We start from the raw sequence: 18680 nt of genomic DNA, 5'->3' as shown, positions 1-18680 counted from the left end.
CGCTTTAGAGCACCACGGCTAGCGAAAACAGCTACAATTTTAGGATCAACAACTGGTATGGATAAGGGCCGACTACCAGGACACAGGGTTGATAACTTGCGAAATCCATAAGCCCACCTCAGTCACCCAAAATTTCATGATTTAGTGGTGTCAGCAGTAATATTTGATCTAATAAAGTGAACAAATTATGGTGCATGTCTGAATTTAAAACTAGGGATTACATTTATGCCTGCTTATGAAATTAATAAACTGTACAATGATGGTTCACTTGCTAATAAATTGCTTCACTGAGCAGGAATATATAGGCTGATTTATAAACTTCAAATTTGAACTTGAGCACTCCATTTTCCTGTACTGTATAAATCAAATGCAACATGCCAAATAATACATAGAGCAGTATATATGGGAAAACCAATCAATTTAGCCAGCTATAAGAAATACACTAATAAAAACCAAACGACTCTTGTTTAGGTTTTTAACAAGTAAAATAAAAATTTCTTACAACTGCACTCAACATAGTTTGGCAATTTTTATTTATTTTGATAACTATATATTTTCGATTGTAGTAAGTAGGCTCTAATAACTTCCGCTTCCATCCATCCACATATTTTGAAAACCTGGGAAATTAGATTGGCCACCCACTCCATTGTTGCTTCCACGCAACTGCTCCTGATTGAATTGACCAACGCCTGAAATCTCTGATGGACAACCATTTTGCGAGACATTGCTACTAATATTACTTTGGAACACTGAAAAATGAGAATTGCCACTAGCTGCACTTCTGAAATCAGGGTAGATATGAGAATAATCTGTGTCAAGACTAGAAGCTATTGTACCTGTTGAGTTATTCAAACTTCCTGTGAAAGAAGCAGAGTATCCTGGATTAGCCAGACTATAGCCTTGTTGTGGAGCTTCTTGTGGCAATGCAGTAGAATGAGCACTTGAAACAGCAAAGAGTCGGTCATACAACACATTAACTTCAGAACTATTGTCAGTAATAAATTCAGTGCCTTGAGCATTGCTGTTATTGCCTGGATTGGTTACAGTGATAATATTCCTCCGTTCAGAGTGAATTGAAGATTGTGATGAAGACTGTAAAGTCGAGTAGGGAGGAGCCAGGATGTTGTTATATAATGAAGGATATAGATTGTCACTGGTAGTAATACCGGCACTGACAGCAGCCATGTTGGTGGGAAGTGAGCAAAAATTATCAATTATATTTGGTCCAAATAAATTTCCCTGACTTATATTAGTGGCTGGAAAATCGTTATCCTGGGAAAATAGATGCTGGACTAGTGCACCACACAGTGTCCGGTGTGCTATATAACTGTCACGCCTGTATCAATGAATAAATTTGTTAAAAGAGTAGTACATATACAATTACAAGTAATCATATGATTCTGTGGTCCATGATTGCGTGCAAGAGGATTGATTTGTTATTGAAAAAGTTCTGTGAATGCTTACAATATTGATAATTAAGAAACTAGATTAATCTTAAAATTCAGTTCCTTTTATGTAGATATCAAAAAACATCAAAGGTTTTAAGATTAAAGAACAGAGAACTAAATTATAGATAGATTCAGCATGAAGCAGTATAGCATTCCTACAAAAGCAGTATAGCATTCCTACAAACTTACACATTTAAATTGGAAAAAAATTAATATTTAACAGTCGATTCGAATCAAGAATATCAACATTCATGTACAGCTGCAATCATGTCACAATATAGAATATATCCTAGAAATTAATATGGCTCATGGATATCTAGAAGAAACTTCTATTCACCCTAAAATGGTTAAAAATTATTAGGATCATCGTCAAGCAAACAAGTCGTACAACTACTTAAATATTAAATACAACAAAAGAAATGGAAGCCACGAATCAGAAGTGAAACTACTTAGACAGCCATTTATTATTAAAATCCACATACGTAATTGTATGTGTCGTCAGAGAGAGAACAAAGTAATTGTATGTCGTCACCTGGAGATGAGAACTAGGACCGCAAGAGACACCAAGAAACGTAACTGAACAGTGACTACATAGTATGTACTTTTCTCGCTAAAGGCGTGTGTATGTACTTTTCTCGCTAAAGGCCTGTGTTTATTATGTAATATGTGTGTGTCCTAACAGTAAATTAAGTTGAAGTGCTGAAAAGAACATAATTAATCTACTGATCAGCATATATTATAATCAGAGATCAGGAAAATTTTTGATATCAACATTTACGATTTTTAGATTACCTTGAGAAAGCACCACCACACTCACACTTGTACTCTTTGGTGCCACATGTCTTCAAGTGAGCTCTGAGATCAGCTTGAACTGCATACATCTTGTAACATTTGGGGCAGCTCAATGTTTTTTCACTATGTTTTCTTTTATAATGTTTTTTCAGGCTGGTAAAATCTCCCAATGCATTACATCGATTATGACTAGCACAAGTTGTTTCGGGACACAAATATACCTTTCGCTTCCCATCTTCATTTTTGCCATTCTTAAGGGAAAATGGTAAATTGTGTGCCCGTTTGTGAAGTTGCAGATTCTGTTCTCTGTTAAATTTCTTGTTGCAAAACTCACAAGAGAATTTTTTTTCAGCAAGTAGATCCTCTACTGATAGTGCTATCACTTCTTCCGCCTCATTATCTGCCGGAAAAAGGGAAAAATATCAATTCATCTCTGAGAAACTTATTTGCATTCAATTAATGTTCAAGTAATTAAGGTATATATAAAGTTCATACACATGATATCTAAATTTAAAAACAAATTTTTGGATATATATAAACTGGTGAAGTCAAGAGTAAACATATAAAATACGAACTGAATTGGATGAACATCTAAAACATTTATAAATTTCAGTGCTGGTAAACCCTGAGTCATTCCCTTATTTTTTTTTAAATTTAAATGACGATAAGTTTTGTGTGCAATTGCCTGTAATGTCTTGGTGCTTCCGTTTGCTCAGGACAGGAGGAGTTTGAGATACTCTTGAAGTAGTAGCAGCCATGTGTGTACCTCCATAAATATTACACTGCTGTTGTTGATTCATTTTTTATCGTCAAGAAGTAGGAAATGATCTGTTTGAGAGGGGAGGGGGTTATTTAGTGTCCATCTCTATTTCTTGTTGTGGATGAATACTTAACTGTGGTTTATTTTTAAGAAGGGGAGAAATATTGCATCACTTATCTACCAGCGAGCCTCTATAGATAACATCATTAATGGACTTTCGGTCTATCCTCCTCCGTCATTTTGTGATACAAAATTCACAAAAAGTTAAAGAATGTGAGACATAAATCGTATTGATATTTGCTGCTTTACGTACAAGTCTTTTATATTTAATAGTGCCACGTCTTCTTCGAGTTTTGTAATTATATCTTTAACAAATGAATAGTAGTGACTTGCATATGCTTGTAACAAATCTTTTCGTTTTGAATGGACAATGTCAATTTTCCACATTTTTCAAAATTACGTTCACCCTAGCTAAAGGTTTTCATTTTGTTGTAATCATGTTATGTTTAGAGATGGGAGCGGGTAGGGTTAGATCATGTCTCTTAAAAATTAAATCAGACTCTTATATTTCGTTCATGTTCATTTTTTTATTTTTGAGTGTAAAATAAGATGCCAAATCCCAACGAGGTTTCGGTTTGGATCCAAATCAAATACCTAATTATGATATAATTAATTAAATTTTTAACCGAAATATGAAAATATACAAAACATAATATATGTGTGATCATTCCGCTTGTCTACTTTCATTAATTATTTTATTTACTATATTTAAACGATTTAATAAAACATGATCAAGTTTTCATTAAATTACGAACATTATGACTTCGAAGCTATATGGTAGCTTCGAACCTCAGTATCAAGTCTTCTTAGATAGGGCCTCATGGTCCCATTGTCTTAATAAAAACATTTAACTTCATCGCATTTTCATCCCTTATTTCGAATATCATTTTTTGAATCCGTCTAGGCTTCATGCTTAGATGGTATTGTTCAATTATACTACAAAAATGTTATTTAGACATCAATTTTTACCTAAAGCGTTGTGTAACATACCCTTAGAAATCGGGTAAAAATCAATGTTTTTGTAAAAATATCTTTAACATCACTCGCGGAAATATCATTCGGTTTTTACATAAATATCGGTTAAAAATCGATACCTAAGATGTTTTTTCTAGTATATTACATCTTAATTCTTAATCTCGGAGTTAGGCCTTGATACATTACATCAAGGTCACACTCTAAAAACTGAGAGAAACACCTTGAAATTTAGACGTCAATTATATACAAAGTCTAAAAACAGCTATGTGCAGTCTCATTACTCAAGTCGACTGAACACATTATGTATATATAAGTACAAATATGCAAGAACTTCCTGTGTTGTTCATCTGTAACTTTTAAATAAGAACTACTAGTCGATGTGCATGAGTAGCATAAGAACAAAACCTTGTATTTATTTTGCAGCTACTTTTGACTCTACTGAAAACAAGTAGGTGCCTCGTTCAAATAAGACTAGACTAGGTAGACATCTGCATGCATATGAATACAAATTAAAGATGTCTTTTAAAGTTATCCGGAATAGACGTTGAAGAGAGATAAACTCAAAGATGTAACTAGAAAGTCTTGTGTGTGTGATAACTAGGGGTGTACACGGTTTGGCCAACCCGACCAATCCAAACCGAACCGACCCTATTTCGGTCGAACAAAACCGATTTTTTTCAACCCGATATATAGTTGGGTTGAAAAAATGTCAACCCGATTTAATTGGGTTGGATATGATTTTCGATAATTTTAAACCAATCCAACCCTACCCGATTAAAATATATATGTACATGCTAATAAGTTAATCCAAAATTATATTTAGGCCATTTACTTAGATCCATATATCTCTAACTCTAAATGTAACTTATAACCTCCGTGTTCATAGTTCATTTCGTAACAACAATAGATGTTTGATTAGTGTTATATTTTTTGCATTTATAATTTATTCCAAGATTTAAAGCGTAAGCAATATTATTAGTACTTTAAATGTCGAAAATTAGATGCTTAAGACTATTCAATATGGAGGATTGTAATATTGTTTTGAACTATTTTCATGTGTTTTAAACTTTGAAACCTTATGTTTTATTATAATTTTTTATATTAATTTTGTATATTTAATAAACCGATCAAACCGATCCAAACCGAACCAAACCGAAGTATACAAATTGGTTTGGGTTACAAATTTAAACGGTTTGGGTTGGTTTGAAATTTTGAAAACCCGAACTAATTGGGTTGGGTTGCTAAATTCTCTCAACCCGCCCAACCTGATCCGTGTACACCCTATTAACAAGTATGTTCTAAACACAAATAAAAAGCAAAGCAGGTATTCGCATGCATATAATAAGTAAAAAGCAAAGTAACCAATATTTTTTTAAAGAACATTGGTTAAGTAATAATGGATAAAATAATAATTTAATTTATCCGGTCTTAACATAATGGAATTTTTTTTATTTTGTTCCAACCTTATTACTTTAAAAAGTTTAACTTTACATGCTGCGGCCCATTAAAAAGGAGAGTAACCACTACTAGAAAAATACCCTTAGACATCGGTTTTTTTTCACACCGATATCTTCGCAAGTGTAGAGAAAGGTAGGGGTCTTTAACATCGGTTTTTAGCCGATGTTAAAGATGTACATAGATATCGGTTTTCTTAGCAAACTGATGTATAATTAGCCTTTTTTTAATAACATGTTAAAACTAGATTGTGAAAAATGGTATTTAGGAGGTTAAAAAGCACTATAAACATATAACAGGGATGAAATTTTAACTGATAGACATCAGATTCTTAAAAAATATGATGTCCTACTCTTTATTTTATATCGGTTTATTTACTCAACCGACGTTAAACATAACTTATAACATTAGTTTTACTTGAGGAAACGATGTGAAACTTCTGCTTTAACATCGGTTGCGTAAGTTAAACTGATATACACTGTTCTGGAAGACATCAGTTTTCTTTTGATTTACTTTTATATACTTGCACAAAGCGATGTGTTTTAACATTTTAGACATCGCTTTCATTCCTATAATTTGATTTGTTTTGTTAGTTTAGACATCGTTTTTAGTTTAAGCATGTGATGTGTTTTTAGTTGCTTCACATTAATTCTATAACAAGCACCGATGTTTGAGTTCTTTTTTTAAAAAAATAAGTCTGTACATGTGTGTTTAAACCCAGACAAAAGCAAAAAAAATACTAAATCAACATCCAACAAACAACCAGAAATATATTAAATTAACTTCCGTATCTATAACCAAAATCCAACCACATTCTCCGACAACCAACATCTAACCATTCCGACATCCAATAAATAACCAACATCAATATATCTATAACCAAAATCCAATCCACCCATCCATATACATCTCCATATTCGATTATTAAAAACCTGATACAGATATTAAGAAAATCTATACACTTTCACTTTTTGTTTCTTTTGGATTCCAAATTTGTGGCATCTTTAAGTGCTTCTTGAGCATCAGTGTCCATGCCGAGCTTGAAGAGAGTAGATGCCTGCAGATAAAATGCAGTTGAACAACTTGAAGACAACAAAATAAATGTTATAATTTTCTTCCAGAATTCCAACTACAGGCATTGTAGATATTACATTTACAAAGATAAAATATAAATCAGAACATAATGTTACTGTAAGTTCTTAATCACAAGGATGAAGAAAACATTTGGGATATTAATAATTAAGTGAAAAGTACTGCATGCATCAAATTCTGGAGGTATTTGCCATTAGCATGAGCTTCTGACATCGCACAAAAGTTTAGTTCTTGCAACCCATATATCTAACTGATGATACAAATATATAAGATTACATGGCTAGGCGGAATATGTTTACCACTTAGATAAGCTGAATGATAAAACTACAAGAAAATTGTTAATAGACATCATACATTAGACATCGGTCACTCATGCCACCGATGTTAAAAGTTTTATTAACATCATCCCGCGTAAATATGATGTCTTTCTATTTTTAAGACTCACTTTTTTAAAACCGATGTCTAAAATTCACTAAAAAAATTGAATTCGTGTGGCTCAATATTTCCCCCTTAGTCAAAATTTTTCCCACTTATAACAAAATATTCTCTCTCCACGGTCCATTATTTGCTTCCCCATCTTTTAACCAAGTCAAACAAAAACAATAAACTAAAAACTAATCTCACTTTCTTTCTAACCTCTCTGGACTAAATTCTCTCTCTCTCTCTCTCACTCCCTCTCCCAGGAACCCTAATCTTTTCACTCTCAAATTTGCTTGCACACAACAAAACTGGAATAAAACACACACTCGACTCACTCTTCTCTCAAAATTTTCTCACTCCCCTGTCCGATTTAAATTTGATTTGTTCGACTTGTTAATTCCATTTGTTCGAAGCTGTAAACCTTGAAGTGCTATATGGGTAAGCTAGAAAACTTCATCAATTAACTCAAATTATTAGTTTGATTAAGTTTTAAATTGGGATTTTAAACTCAAAACCCTAATATTTTCAATTTCTTTTTTTCTTACTTTTAGTCGGGGATTTGTTTGATTTGGAGGATTTGTTCGCCCGTTTATTTTGGATGTTGCAAATTAGCTGATCTAGTGTTTTGTGTTGTAGGAGATACATATCGATGGCCTCCAAAAGGATGTTGAAGGAGCTCAAGGATCTCTAGAATGATCATCCCACCTCTTGCAGAGCTGGTATTTACTCTCCCTCCCCTCCCCTCTCTCCCCCTCCTCCATCTCTCTCTCTCTCTCCCTCTTTCGCTCTCTTGTTTTCTCTATACTATGTCGTTCTTTGTTTGTTTGACATTGTGTTAACTTTATTAGTAAATTTGAATCCTGGTTAGTTATAATGAGGTTAGAATTTGGGCATATCTTTTAAATTGGAAGCTAATTTGGCTGTTGAAGCTTCAGACTATGTTGAATTGTCATAGCAGGTCTTTTAATGGTTTAGTATCGTGTTGCTAGCTTTGTTTAACTCATTGAGGTTTGATTATGTCAGTGTTTTAGTGTGTTATTATTTTTTGGTTATTGGATGAGGTCTCCGATAGATAGCCCTAATTGAATTACTTGTTTAAGATGGTGATTTTTGTTCAATTTTCCTGAAGAATTGTTAAATTCATGGTTAAATTGTCTAGTTTTACCCTCCAATTTATTTAAAATATTCGAAACAACAGTATGCAAGACACTTGTTCACACATTACTTTGCGAACATATGGTCTGATAGCGAGACACTACTAGAAATATGGGATCAGACATCGGTTTAAAACCGATGTTAAAAAAATCTGAACCGATGTCTTCGCGTGTGATGTTAAATGTCATCAGTCTTTGACATCAGTTAACAGTCGATGTCTATTACAGTGCTATACATCGGTTTTAAGATTAAATATGATATTTTTGCAACAAATTTCAGCTTATATTACAGTATTTCTAGGTGAATATCAGTATATTATGAGGTATTTATCCATTAAAACATGAAATCTACAGGCTCTAAAAGCCATTTATTTAAATTCTTTCGAACAAACCGACGTGAAATACTAGATCAGACATCATTTAAATTAGTTGCCCGATGTGAAATGTTTGATCAGACATCGGTTAAATTAACCCCCCGATTTGAAATGATGGATAAGAAATTGGTTTTCTTCACGAAATCGATGTTAAATCTTTTTGTTTAACATCAGCCAATTTCTCTAACCGATGTTATTTGACTTAAAATACATTGAGTTTCTTTTCAGAACCGATGTCAAATGACTATTTCAAATTATTTTTTTTAGTTATTTTATGTTTAATATTATTTTACATAATGTCTTTTGTATATTTTTTACATCGGTTTACATGTACCATTGTGATGTTAATGTTCTGTAAATTACATGCCATCCTAGTACTATTTACAGCCACAGGGAACCAAAAGAGTGCAACATCCCAACAAAAATATCCAAACAGAAACATAAAGGTACTCATCCAAATTACGAGTCTAATACCAAAATATTACTCATACCATACTATACATGCATTTCAAATAAATACAAGCATTCCATTAGCCAACTCATACTATACTAATTTTTAAGTACCCTATTCTTAAATTCCGAAAACTCCATCCAATTTAGCCAATCAACCCAATTCCAACAAACTAAAGAAGAGTCTGACTTCTGCATGATCAAACCAAAGAGCAGCAAATCAACCATGCAGGTCGATAATGTGTACGTCCGTTTCTAATAGTGCCGATGATTTAGACTGTAATAAAAATAAACAATATCAATCATTACTACGGAACATTTGATATATAAACTAGAATTAATAAAAAGTTTATGTTAGATGATAATATGATTTCATAAAAAAAAAGTAATAGAGATATAAAGCATATACCCAGTAAAGATCTGAAAGCCCTAAAAAATCCTCCTCTGCAGAACTCTCAACAGCACTTGAATCAGGCTGAGACTCATCCATTGGGTCTCTATCAGCCTCGACATCTAACTCCATCATTTCAGATAATTCCATTTCTATAGTGATATCAACTCGGTTATCTACCAGTATAATTTAAAACCTTACCAGATCAAAGAACGTAATTTCAACACCTTCATTTGGAAAACCATCTAAATCTTCACCATCATCTGCAGAACGCCAAAACATCTTGATGAACACTTGAAATGCATCCATATGATTTTAACATATATTAATCTTTAAAAGATAACTGGGGTCTTGGAGTAAACTGTAGGGGTAGTATATCTCTCATTCTTACAGTAGCTAGTTTTAATTATATACTTTGTTCTACTAGTGTTTCTGTAACTTCACCTTACTATAAATCATATTTCACGATATTACATAAAATATTTGGTCACATGACAATAGACGCAATGGTATAAAAGAATGGTAAAAGAAAAGGGACTGGCGACTAACAACAAACTTAAAGATACATAGTGGCTAATAAGAAATAATGTCTATGGATAATCAGCTTATAAATATAACTTTATTAATGGTTTTGAGTAATTGGATACTGCAAATAAAACTGAATATTAATATATGTAGCAGCTCACAGACTTGAAACATTATAATTTTCTTCCCCTGGGGAAAAGAAAATGCATCAATTGTGTCCAAAGCTCAAATTATTGACAAGTTTAACATACCTATAATTTTATTACCGGGTGAACAAATTTTATTATTTGACTATTTGAGAATATAATATCACTAATACCCATACCAAATTCAAATATGTTATCCTCTGTATAGCAGAATCCTCCTCTAGCCGTTTAGCAAAACCTGATATAGAAAAATTAATAGAGTGTAAAGTTTGAAATTAGGTTCCAATATAACTGAAGAAAACACAAAGAAGATTTAATGTCTACTGATAAAAATAAGATAGACAGACAAGCCACAATAAATCAAAATTACAGAATTTAATCAGTGGATCACCCATGTAGCATGTTGACTCCCTAGTGAACAAAAAGGTATTAGTTCAATTTTAACATTTAAACTTTCAGGGGTGTGTTTGCAGAATTGTATTTAAAAATGCAACCATCAAACAAGTAGCATCTAGAGCTCCTAAATTGTATGAAGAGCAGCTAACTCTCCAGCCTTACCTCTTCGGCCACTAAAGAAAAAGCCAGCTAACTCTCTAGCTGGTTAGCGGAAAAAATTTGCAAGGGAATTGTACCATGGTCCCTCTTATTATTAGGCTGCAGAATTATGCACAATCTGACTTAAATCTTCGGTTGGAGTATCTTACAAAACTGGTTCCTATTGATTAATCAAATATAACGAAAGCGATTAACCAGGCCACTAATGAGATTGCTGGAAATGGAAAAGGGATATCGCATACACCACTGACCCTTGTTGTAAATAAAAATGGTGTTCCTGATTTAACTATGATTGATTTACCTGGTATGATCATTCCCATAGTTAGTTCTTCAATCATTGTTTGGTAGATATCAAAGGATTGTGTAACAAACAAAATATAAACATGCTAATATAAAACAAAAAAAAACTAACTTGCTAATGTGACATGCTATATTTAATACAGTATTTGTTTATATATTTGTCTATTGCAACTATTAGTTTCTATGTGTAAATCTGTATATAAGTAAAATTAACAAATAAATCATACATGTATATGATGTTACCATAAAATGAAATATTTCAACAGGTATTACCAGAGTTCCGGTTCATGGGCAGCCTGAGGATATATATGACCAAATTTCAGACATCATAATGGAATATATACTATTACAAGGAGATACTTTTCATAAACCAACCACTCTTTCGAATTACAACTGTTCTTGTCATCAGTTTTTGTTGAATATTTTAGTTATGCTGTTTGTAGTAATTTGCATCGGATAGCGTGCACATGGGTTTTATCATATGTATATCTGGTAAAATCTTGCTTAGGCCATATTTTGGTGTTAAATACCAATTTATTATAAACACTTGTATCTCGAAGACTTAGTACTGTCCTGCTATATGACCTTTTTCGGTAAATTAGTAGTTAATTTTATTAAGTTAGTATTTTGTGTAAGCTTTAGCTTTTAAGCATGCTGGAACAGAAGCTATATTTCTATGATATTTTAACGTTTAAAGAAATTATCAGGTTCACAAGTTCTGGTCAGCATTGCTTTGGAAAAAGAGTTACCTTCAATGGCTTTTTCTTTAGTGGCCGAAGAGGTAAGGCTGTAGAGTTAGCTGCTCTTAATATGTACAATCCACAATGGCACCATGTTGTCTTTCATTGGATACTTAAGATCATACATCATAGCCTTCCCATCAAACCAAGATCAACCTCCCTTGCCCTACCCTATTAAAAAAGTGAGAAAAGACATTTAATTAATAGGATCAATAAAATTCATAGTTGTTTACCACTTACCATTTGTATATTTAATTGTTAAAGTGTGTATTCCACACATTTCAAAACATCAGTGACATTACATGCTAACAAAGGAGGGAACTCTCTGAACAATTTCACAGTATTCATCTAAACCTATATGCTTATTGCCTTTTGTTTTAGAAGAAATTTTGAGCAACGCATAAGCTTTATTTCCAATTATAATAATTTATAATGCCAAAATGTACTCTTAGGTCCCTAATATCTCGCAACTTCAAGGGTTAGGATTAACATGTACGGTATACAAATATGATCATTTTTGTAGGTCAAATACTTGTAACTTGTTCCCCGAAGATGAAACAAGAATTGACTTTAAGTAAATATAATGTGAATCATGGTTAATAATCAAAAACCATCCATAAATATGTTACATTAACGTGCAACATAGTAGCATACTCACCCATATTCTAATCTCATGCATACTCTACATTATCCTCGTGCCCAGTCAGTACCTACAAATATACTCAATATCAGAATCAACACATATACTGCCAGCATAACACAAAGTCGATGGATCTGGGGAGAAATTGTACCATTATTATTCTCCATATCCTCGTGAATTACTTCTCGAGAATTCAAATCTAGGACGAGAGATGGGCGTGCTTTGCATACTGAAGTAGGCACTCTGTTCCCTTGCCCTTAGATGCTTATAACTATAAAATTATAAATAATTATTTTAACTAATCGACGTTCTGGTCACACAACTAACAACACCAGTAAATTGAAATAATATTATAAACTATTCAATTCCAAGGAAAAGCGTGCTACTTACCAACTGGAAAACATGTGTAAAGCCAGTTCTCTTCAAACCCGGTTGTATATACCAGTTATATCACAAGGAAAATCACCATTTGTAAGGTGGACAGGATAAGCTGAAAAGTAGAAATGAGAGGCAGAGTGGAGACCGAGATAAACATAGATAAAGAGAGGGATGGATACAGAGAGGGGGTGAGAGAGAGATAACAAAATATATAGTAACATATACACATAAATCAACTAATTGAACACTAAAATTAGGCAAAACTCAAACAAATTGAAGAAGCCAGATCTAGGGTTTGACCTTCATATAATTTATGAGAATCGAACAATTAAGGATTCGTGTAATTAAAAATCGGGTTTATGTAACTGTAATCGGTAGATTGTAATTTAACAGAGAGAGATAAGTAAGAATGTGAGGTCGAGATAGAGAGTGAGGTGAGAGATGACGGAATAAGTTGAAGAGAGGTCGCCAGGTGAGACAGAATCTAGTAAGAGAGAAAGAGGGGAAAGATGAGAGAGAGATGAGATGTGAGAGAGACGAGAGAGCTGAGGTCGCGGGAGAGAGAGTGGAGTGATAGATATTTTGGAAAAGGGGGGCAATAAGAATAAAGTGATATTTTGTTAAAATTAAAGGGGGAGAGTTTACCGCAATTGGAGGAAAAAAGACAAGTGAAATTTTATTTTATTTTAGAAATGACCATAGACAACGGTTAACAAAATAAACCGATGTCAAAGTTCAAAGCATAATTTGGCCTTTTTAATTTTTGAAAATAGATAACGGTTAATAAAATCAGCCGATGTCAAAGTTAAAATCATAAATTTGGGAGATTTATTTCTGAACATAGACAACGGCTACTAGGTGAAACCGATGTCAGCATTAATATTCAACATCACTTATGTTTAAACCAATGTTAAACAGGCTTTTAACATCGGGTGCATTACATGCCGATGTCTAAACACCGATTTCATATCTACTATTTCTAGTAATGAGAGGGGAAATTGCTAGCTAGTAATATATTATTTGTATGGTTGCATAGAAATTATGAGGATATTGATTAAGTTGGAAAAAGAAACTAACAGAACTTTGTGGTAAATGTAGGTACAACTGGTTTATTGATATAGGCAGTGACATTTGGTGGTATTCTTAGAGGAGGAGCACTATTGTGTATGTTTGGTTTAATTTTTTCAAATTCTCGCAAACTGATTAAATATATATGTACTACATTTTATTACGTAGGCGCATCTTCAGATATAACTGATCTGTTAGAGGAAGTCGAAAGAGAGAAGGTCTACTCGGAAAGATCGGTATCTTCAACTTACATAGGCGACGATCCTGAGCTCGATGAGTTCATGGTTTCTCTCTATCTCTACATTCTTTAACTATGTCTACAATTAATTTAGAAGCAGCTAACGTTTGCTGTGTTTCAAAATTCTTTATCAGGTAACTTATTCGGAGCTACTAGCTAGGTATAAATCAGATCTTGCGATGCCTTTTAATGAAGTAACTACGTTTTTGTACTTTTGTTTATCATGATCGATCAAACTCTATAGTTCACATTTTTGGACATTAATAAGGACGTAGTAATCCAACTCACTACAGAGAACCAAGATTTTCAACTTGAAGTATATATACTTACAAAAACATGAAGGACTATAGTAAAATATGTTTTTTGGTATATAGAGGTAAATATGAATTCTGTTGTTCTTGTCTGGCCTTTATTCAATAGTCAACAGGCTTTCTGGCTTCGTCTTCAAGTAATAGTACTTAAATCTTATATGCTTATAAGCTTATATTTCTAAATTGCTTTTGTTCAAGATATAATCTATTTGCTTATTTATCAGATATGGGATGTTACAAGAAGTCAAGTGTTCTTGGCAATGAAAGAGCATGAGAAGCGTGGGTGTTCTGTCGACTTTTCGCTAGCAGATCCAACAATGTTGGCCAGCAGGAGTGATGATGGTTCAGTGAAGCTCTGGAATATCAATCAGGAAATTATACTTTTTCTCTTGGTGAATGTCATCTTTCAAATAAATGTACTATAGTAATCTAATTACCTATTCAATGGAATAATTTGGATGTATAATAAGTTGTCTGTCTTGCATGTGTTGTTATTGCAGGGAGCAAGTGTTGTACCATCAAAACCAAAGCCAATTCCACGGATAACACATTGAAGCTTTGGCATTTATCAATGAGCACATCACGGGTCCTTGATTGTCCTCTTCAGTCATATACAGGCCACTTGAATGTGAATGTAATTTAAATATAGCTGCCTAATTTATATGTGACATGTTTTGTAATACAACTAATATGAGGCGTCTCTTTTCTAGAACATAATTAGTCATCGTGCTGTTTATTTGCATGTCATTGAAGACGAACAGATGCATCATTAACATTTGTTTTTAGACTGCGTGTCGATTGTGTGTCTGCTATGAACCTCAAGAAGCCATGAATTGTAGACTACAAGTTATATTTCAATCTATCTATTTTTTCCTAGCCACTAAACCTCGTTTTGTTAAACACTTTTTTTATTTTACATTCTGCCCCTCTAAATATAATTAAATATATAAAAATTAGTGTTTGGTGTGTATACATGATCACATCACAGACAAATAGTTAATATAATAATAATTTAATATTTTCAATATTTTGACATGCGCCAACACTGGAGCAACTAATTAGTTTTGCATTATAATAATGCATATGCTTTTAAAGTGAGCTACCAGTGCTTGATAGAAAGTTCCTGACATTTCAATGCTTTTTTCCTGCAGAACTTTATAGGTTTATCTGTATCTATGAATTCACACTGCAGAATATTTTAATGTTGCCTAAAATCTGTATTTAAACTATTTAAGTTCTGCAGAGTGTAAAGGAAGCAGAATATCATAAGGCATATGATTTAGCTGCTGAAGTGTATATCTCGACCTTTGACCGCTCAAAACCTCCCGAGGAAGTATGTTCTACCTTTTCCACTCTTAAATCTTCAACTAGTGTTCAAAATTTACAATTGTTTGTGCCATTTGATATGATAAACTGAATGTTTCATATGTTTGTGCAGTTGGTGATCGTGAGGTAGATTCGTTCAATTAGAGAAGAAAATCGGGTCATGTCCTGTCTTTACCAACATTTAGAAGCTATAATTCAAACTCAAAATATTTTTACAGATCAATGTATTAACAACTTGGTTTTAATAGAATAGGAATATGCAAGTAATATTTTTGTTACTCATTAATGTGAGAATGATAATATTGGAATATTTTTTGTTAATATTGAATTCATTTTTGGTTGTTATTTTGGTCTAAAAATAATTTGATTTTTGCATTGTGTAAGTAGTGTAATAAATAAATATACATCACTTTTATTGTGTAAAAATTGATGTCAACCAATAAAATATAAATCAGTTTTTGTGAGATAAAACTGATATCAATGTGAAAATATAGACATCACTTTTAAAGAAGAAAAATTCATGTCAAAAAATTTAATGTACATCGCTTTTAAATAACTAACTGATGTCAAAGACTGACATGTTCAAGTCTAAATTGAACATAGAAATCACTTTATTTGGGATAAAACTGATGTCTGTATGCCAATATAGACATCACCTTTCACTAAAGAAATCGATGTTTAATATCTGATTTTACATCACCCAAATAAAAATATTCGATGTTCATGTGAAAAAAACATAGTTCATTATATGTTTAATCTGTTGTAATAGGTGTAATTTATTTATTAAATTATTTAATTCTAATATTTTGGAGATAGTTTTATTTAATTTTAGTTTCGATGTAGAATTACTAGTCCGGAAGTACGGGCCATTACAGTGGGTACCAGACTTTTTCCTCACCAGAAGTGTAGATGCACTACCTGTGTTCCGTATATGTGTTTGTGAGATCGACGAGGACAACGATCCTATAAGAGGGGGTGTTTGTAACATCCCACATCGATAAGAATAAGAGTGTTTGAGACCATTATAGATACAAGTCAAAAACTAAAGTGTACCAAATCTCTAGCTTTTTTGGACTGACTAGTGGTAGATTGTTGGGTCTGATACGCATTCACTTGTGGGCTTGGATGTTATAACTACACCATAAAAGAATTCAAGGTGAATATAAAAATTTGGAAAGTGACAATTAATACTTAATAATGACATAAAAATAATTATAAAATTTGTTACAAAATTTACCCTCCATGAATGGTGTCCATAAGATATATGTGCAACTTCATTGACATAATTTCTAGTGTAAAGCATATCCCACTTTTAACGATGACTGAAAATTCAGTTAACTATAATGTCAAATTCAAATTAACTTCATTATAAATGAATAAATAATTTTACAAAGACATTGGGCTGCATGTCCTCCTTATTGAAGAAGTCAAATAGGGTTAGCCATGATGAAGGAAGCCAGAACGAGGATACACCAATGATGATCATCTCATCTACAGATTGACCCGATCCTTTGCCACTGTGGATAAAAACTTGGACCCCATTATTGCGCATTGCACCTGGTTGCGAAAAATTAACTTTGGCCTTCATGATTAACATTTCACAAAAATTCTTCACCATCTCTTAGAAATTTTCATGGTACTTCTCCAACATTCAAAGATATTAATAATTGACTAAAATTTATCAAATAAACAGTTCATTTATCAAATTTAGTGTTGTGTAAAGTAAGTCTCCAAATAAACAGTTCATTTATCAAATTTAGTGTGTTCCAACCACATCACCTATGAGTTTAAACATAGACCTCTGTCAATCTAAACTTTTTCGTCAAAATTTATTATACCTGCACACATATAGCGTGGCTATCGGTGGACTCATCTTGTAGAGTTTATAGTTACTGTCGACAACAATTATATAATTATATATATAACAAATATATATTAAAAAAATTACCTGCAAACCTATCCCATAAAAGTAAATTTATGGAGTATTTTCTTCATTATTTTCTGCAATTAAATGAATAAATTAAAATAAAAAGAATACAATAAGCCAACTATACAATAAAACTATTTAATATCAAATTAAAGATATTACAAATACTAATAGACATATGTATTTTAGGGATAAAACTCGAAATAAGCGAGTTTGAATACAAATTCAATTATGTTCAACCCTAATTCAAATACAAATCTAACATAAATTATTTTTAGAATCTCATTACAATCCATTTTCCAACAAAATCAACAAGATATTTATAAGAATGTTGTTTACCGGCCAAATCGAAATCTTAAACATTATGCAAAGCAAATATTTACAAATCATAGGAAAATAAAAAACAATGCAAAAATCTCATTTGAGAAAGTGTTATTCTTCATTGTGGCGATGTTATTGGGATATCACTCAAAATGAAAGTGAATTATAATGTTATTGATATAGTACTCAAAAGGTAGTAAAGTTTCTATTCGTCCTCAATTTTAATGCTTATAGAAATATATCAATATAATGGATGTACAAAAGAGAGAGATTAGAATGATGTGAGAGATCGACGAGGAAGGAGGAAGGCAACGAGAGCGATATATGATGATATATAATTGGTTGGGGGAGATAAGATGATATAGGGAAAGTAAATGATATATGAATGATATGAAATACATAATTGTTTTTATTAAAGAGATAATTATAAGGATCCAGAAAAAACGAGAAGTTACTCAAAAAATGACTGTAAAAATATAAATTTGCATGGGCCTTAAAATAGGCCCAATTGTTAAACGCAAAACACGAACCCAAGATATTAGTATTTTAAATTTTAAAATAATGTCTAATTAAAAATATATACAAATAATACATACACAATCATGACCATACACGACTTTCACCATCACCATCATCGCACCAATAATCTTTCCTATATCTTTCATCATGACACCACATATCACCACCATCATAGTCTCCACACGGTCACACCACAATCTTCATATTTCTATTCGTATTTACACCACAACATTACCGTTTTATTAAGTTTTTGATTGATAATCACTATTATTCTCTATTTGCATTAAATCTTTTTTTATCAGTAACCATTATTTT

At 32.4% G+C, this 18680-nt stretch overlaps 1 protein-coding gene and 1 long non-coding RNA gene across 2 annotated transcripts; both read right to left on the bottom strand.

Moving 5' to 3' along the window:
* Positions 1–489: 489 nt before the first annotated feature.
* Positions 490–3176, bottom strand: LOC141705959 (uncharacterized). Its single transcript, XM_074508813.1, has 3 exons — positions 2926–3176; positions 2241–2640; positions 490–1336 (listed from the first exon to the last, which is right to left on the bottom strand). Exons 1-3 carry the CDS (start codon positions 3038–3040, stop codon positions 577–579), a joined length of 1275 nt encoding a protein of 424 aa, XP_074364914.1. The 5' UTR covers positions 3041–3176; the 3' UTR covers positions 490–576.
* A 5894-nt stretch (positions 3177–9070) lies between these two features.
* On the bottom strand, positions 9071–13227 carry LOC141705958 (uncharacterized). The gene is made up of 5 exons (XR_012568547.1): positions 12668–13227; positions 12429–12541; positions 12296–12347; positions 9390–10280; positions 9071–9257 (listed from the first exon to the last, which is right to left on the bottom strand). It is a non-coding gene; the product is annotated as an uncharacterized LOC141705958 (long non-coding RNA).
* Positions 13228–18680: the final 5453 nt, after the last annotated feature.

The sequence above is a fragment of the Apium graveolens genome, chromosome 2, assembly GCF_009905375.1.
Source record: "Apium graveolens cultivar Ventura chromosome 2, ASM990537v1, whole genome shotgun sequence".
NCBI classification, from domain to species: Eukaryota; Viridiplantae; Streptophyta; class Magnoliopsida; order Apiales; family Apiaceae; genus Apium; species Apium graveolens.
Note: the sequence above shows the minus strand (reverse complement) of the source record. Positions and strands in the feature narration are given on the sequence as shown.